The sequence below is a fragment of the Zingiber officinale genome, chromosome 3A (assembly GCF_018446385.1).
Source record: "Zingiber officinale cultivar Zhangliang chromosome 3A, Zo_v1.1, whole genome shotgun sequence".
NCBI lineage: Eukaryota > Viridiplantae > Streptophyta > Magnoliopsida > Zingiberales > Zingiberaceae > Zingiber > Zingiber officinale.
In genome coordinates, this window is record NC_055990.1 from 39,976,010 (window position 1) to 39,979,238 (window position 3,229).

The following is a 3,229-nucleotide window of genomic DNA, read 5'->3' on the forward strand; positions in this document are numbered from 1 at the left end:
ATGAGAGAGACAGAATCCAGTGAGATGATGATAAAAGTGACTCGACTTCAATATTATTTTCCTGCATGGAATATCAGTCTTGTTTTTGTTTCTCAGTTTCAAATTACACATGATGGATGCAGTGGAAAAGAAAAAGTCTAATATTGAACAGTATTTTTAATTCACACACATGAAAAATATAATTTTTATTTTCAATTATGAACAGCTTTTATTGATGGGTCTGCTGGGTGGACGCACAAAGTTAATTGGTGAAATTTAACTCATGATTAATTACTGTAGTAGGAGAGATCGATGACACAGAGGGGTATATATGTGGTCATGATTCCCCCTCTTGCTGGCTGCTTTAGTTTTAGTTTCCCTCCTCCAAGATAAAAAAAATCTACCAGAGGAGCAAACTAAAAATTAAAGAGGGCTTTGATTTCTTTAGAATCTCTTCTCCTCCTTCTCCTTCTCCTTCTCCTTCCTTTTTCCTCTTCTTTAAATCCTGCTTTGGTTTGATCAATGGAGGAACAACTCAATCCTTTGGCCGTGACTCATCTCCTGCAACACACCCTGAGAAGCTTGTGCAGCAACAAAAGCTCCCAATGGATTTATGCCGTCTTCTGGAGGATCTTGCCGAGAAATTACCCACCTCCCAAGTAAGTAATTTGCATCTTATTCTATGCAATTAGTCGTTGCGTTTAATAAATTATTTTCAGGTGGGATCTTCCAGGAGGGGTTTATGATAGAAGTAGAGGAAACAGGAGGAATTGGTACAATATGCATATGCTTTGCTCAGAATTAAATTAAATTTGGGACTTCATATTATTTCAGCTAAAAACATGCATATACATACATATCTAGTTTTTTTTTTCTTAAACGATCGATTGATCAATCATTAGGATACTTGCATGGGAAGATGGTTTCTGCAATTTTGCTGCTAATCCCACAGCCTGTGATCAATTAGCAGCAGGGGCTTCATCAGCTTATGAAGAATGCGAAAATGTCAAAGGCCTTCAGCCGGAGCTCTTCTTCAAGATGTCCCACGAGATCTACAACTATGGAGAAGGGTAATTAATTATTAAAAAAAATAATAATAAATAAATAAACAATTTTTTTTTCTTTTACTCTCTTTTGGCTTGTATCTACGAATTAAGCTTTGTTTGATGATCATTTTTGCCCGCAGCTTTATTGGAAAAGTTGCAGCAGATCACAGCCATAAATGGGTGTTTAAGGAACCTCAAGATCAAGAGATCAATTTCCTCTCCACTTGGAATAACCCTGCTGATTCAGTTAGTAGTGCCTCTTGCTTTTATTATAATTATTAAAAAAACACAAAAAAAAATTGTAAATTTTTATTCTGATATGTTAATTTTCTTCAGCAACCAAGAACTTGGGAGGCTCAGTTCCAATCCGGCATCAAGGTCGTTTTTATAAATTGTTTTATCAAAAATATTCATTAATTTTGGGTCTTCTAGCTGATTAATTAATTCTCATTGTGACGGCAGACCATTGCGCTGGTTGCTGTTAGGGAAGGTGTCGTGCAATTAGGATCCGTCAACAAGGTGATTAATTAGTTAATTGTGTATACATCTTAATTTCAGATGATTAGACACGTGTTTCGTTCGGATAGGCTTGCATGATATCACATCGTGCATGGCGACGTCTTCATTAACGTAATTAACGAACGCAATTAATGAAGGTGGTGGAGGACTTGAGCTTCATCGTGTTGCTCCGCAAGAAGTTTAGCTACCTCGAGAGCATCCCCGGCGTCCTCCTCCCCCACCCTTCCTCTTCCTCCTCCTCCGCCGCCGCCGCCTTCCCCATCGTCGACGGGTGCAACATGGCCGCCGCCGGCCTTCACTGGACCCCCGCCCCGCCGCCCCCCTTCCCCGCACCAGAATTCTACGACCAGTACCTGGCGACGCAACAGATGAGGATCGCGCCGTCGATGAGCAGCCTCGAGGCGTTGCTCTCCAAGCTTCCGCCGGTGGCACCGCCACCTGGATTCATGGAGATGCCCCCACCAGCCGTGCCGGCGAAGGAGGAGGACCGAGAGGAGGAGATGGAAACGTTGCAGCAGCAGCAGTCGCTTCAGGGTGGAGACCATGGCGAGAGCAGCAGGTCATTGCCTTCGTATTATCTCAATGTGAGCAAATTACCAGGCCAAGATCATGAGGGCTTCTAATTAATAATTAATGAAATTATTATTATTATTATTATTATTACTACTACTAGTTGTTAGGGAGTGATCTATAAAAAAAATATCGTGAAGATTAATCTATTGAATCAACTTAATCATATTAATCTCCCTTATTAATTAAGTTAGATGCTTACTTGGTGCTAGCAATCAAAGACCTTTATAATTTGTAGTGATTAATCAACTTGTATATTTATGTTTAAACAGTAAACATTGTTGATTGCTTATACTAATACATCTATAGAAAAGCTTCATCATTCAAATCTAAATATATATATACACACACACAGTGATAATATAGAGTGATATATGTGTGCATTTGAACTGAGTGGATTTAAAGAGTAGTTTGGAAAATTGCAAAAATGAGGATATATAATAAGATATTGATCAAATTGGTGAGGCAGATATTCTCCTTTGGGGCTTTGTTTTTATTGTAAGATCAAATAGGAAGGCCATTGTCACTATTCTGTGACTTGTGTTGATTTTTATTGATATATAATTAGCATGATATATATAGTTGTTTATTGATCCATTATTAACATTATGGGTGTCATTTGAATGTCTAATCACTTAAAATAATAATAAATTGATGAGTTAATTATGTCTTAATTAAGTAGGTCTTCTTGCATTTACGATCCGGTGGATGGTAAAAAAAAATTGAAAACAACTCATATTCATTATATTGATTTACTTGAAAAATTCTACCAAAACAAAAGAAAAAGGAAATAAAAATGAATAGAAAGAGAATATCTCACACCTTGTACATATCTTTCTCTAAATCTTTTAACCCATTGTAGTGATTTGTATAATAAGCGAACAAGGAGTATACAAGCATAACAAGGTCATCATAATTAATCCTAATCAGCCATGAAAAAAGGAAAATAGATAAGTCAAGCATGTTAAGAAAGAAATTTCTTGTTATGATGAATCCTCCGAGAAGAGAAAAAATAGTTAAACAATAGATGATCCTATGTACATTCATGAGAGTGAAATTAAAAATTATCTCATGTGAAGAAATCAATCTCTAAGAAAGTATTAAGTTAATTTATT

General features: G+C 36.9%; 1 protein-coding gene across 1 annotated transcript; it reads left to right on the forward strand.

Annotated features, from left to right (window-relative positions):
- Nucleotides 1–315: 315 nt before the first annotated feature.
- On the forward strand, nt 316–2,406 carry LOC122051780 (protein RICE SALT SENSITIVE 3-like). Its single transcript, XM_042613062.1, has 7 exons — nt 316–638; nt 699–752; nt 882–1,049; nt 1,166–1,271; nt 1,362–1,403; nt 1,488–1,544; nt 1,682–2,406. Exons 1-7 carry the CDS (start codon nt 502–504, stop codon nt 2,165–2,167), a joined length of 1,050 nt encoding a protein of 349 aa, XP_042468996.1. The 5' UTR covers nt 316–501; the 3' UTR covers nt 2,168–2,406.
- Nucleotides 2,407–3,229: the final 823 nt, after the last annotated feature.

Coding starts and splice junctions, on each gene's coding strand:
- LOC122051780 (XM_042613062.1), top strand. CDS start 502: ATGGAGGAACAACTCAATCCTTTGGCCGTGACTCATCTCCTGCAACAC. Junction 1,272..1,361: donor GGAATAACCCTGCTGATTCA/GTTAGTAGTGCC, acceptor AATTTTCTTCAG/CAACCAAGAACTTGGGAGGC. Junction 1,404..1,487: donor AGTTCCAATCCGGCATCAAG/GTCGTTTTTATA, acceptor TTGTGACGGCAG/ACCATTGCGCTGGTTGCTGT.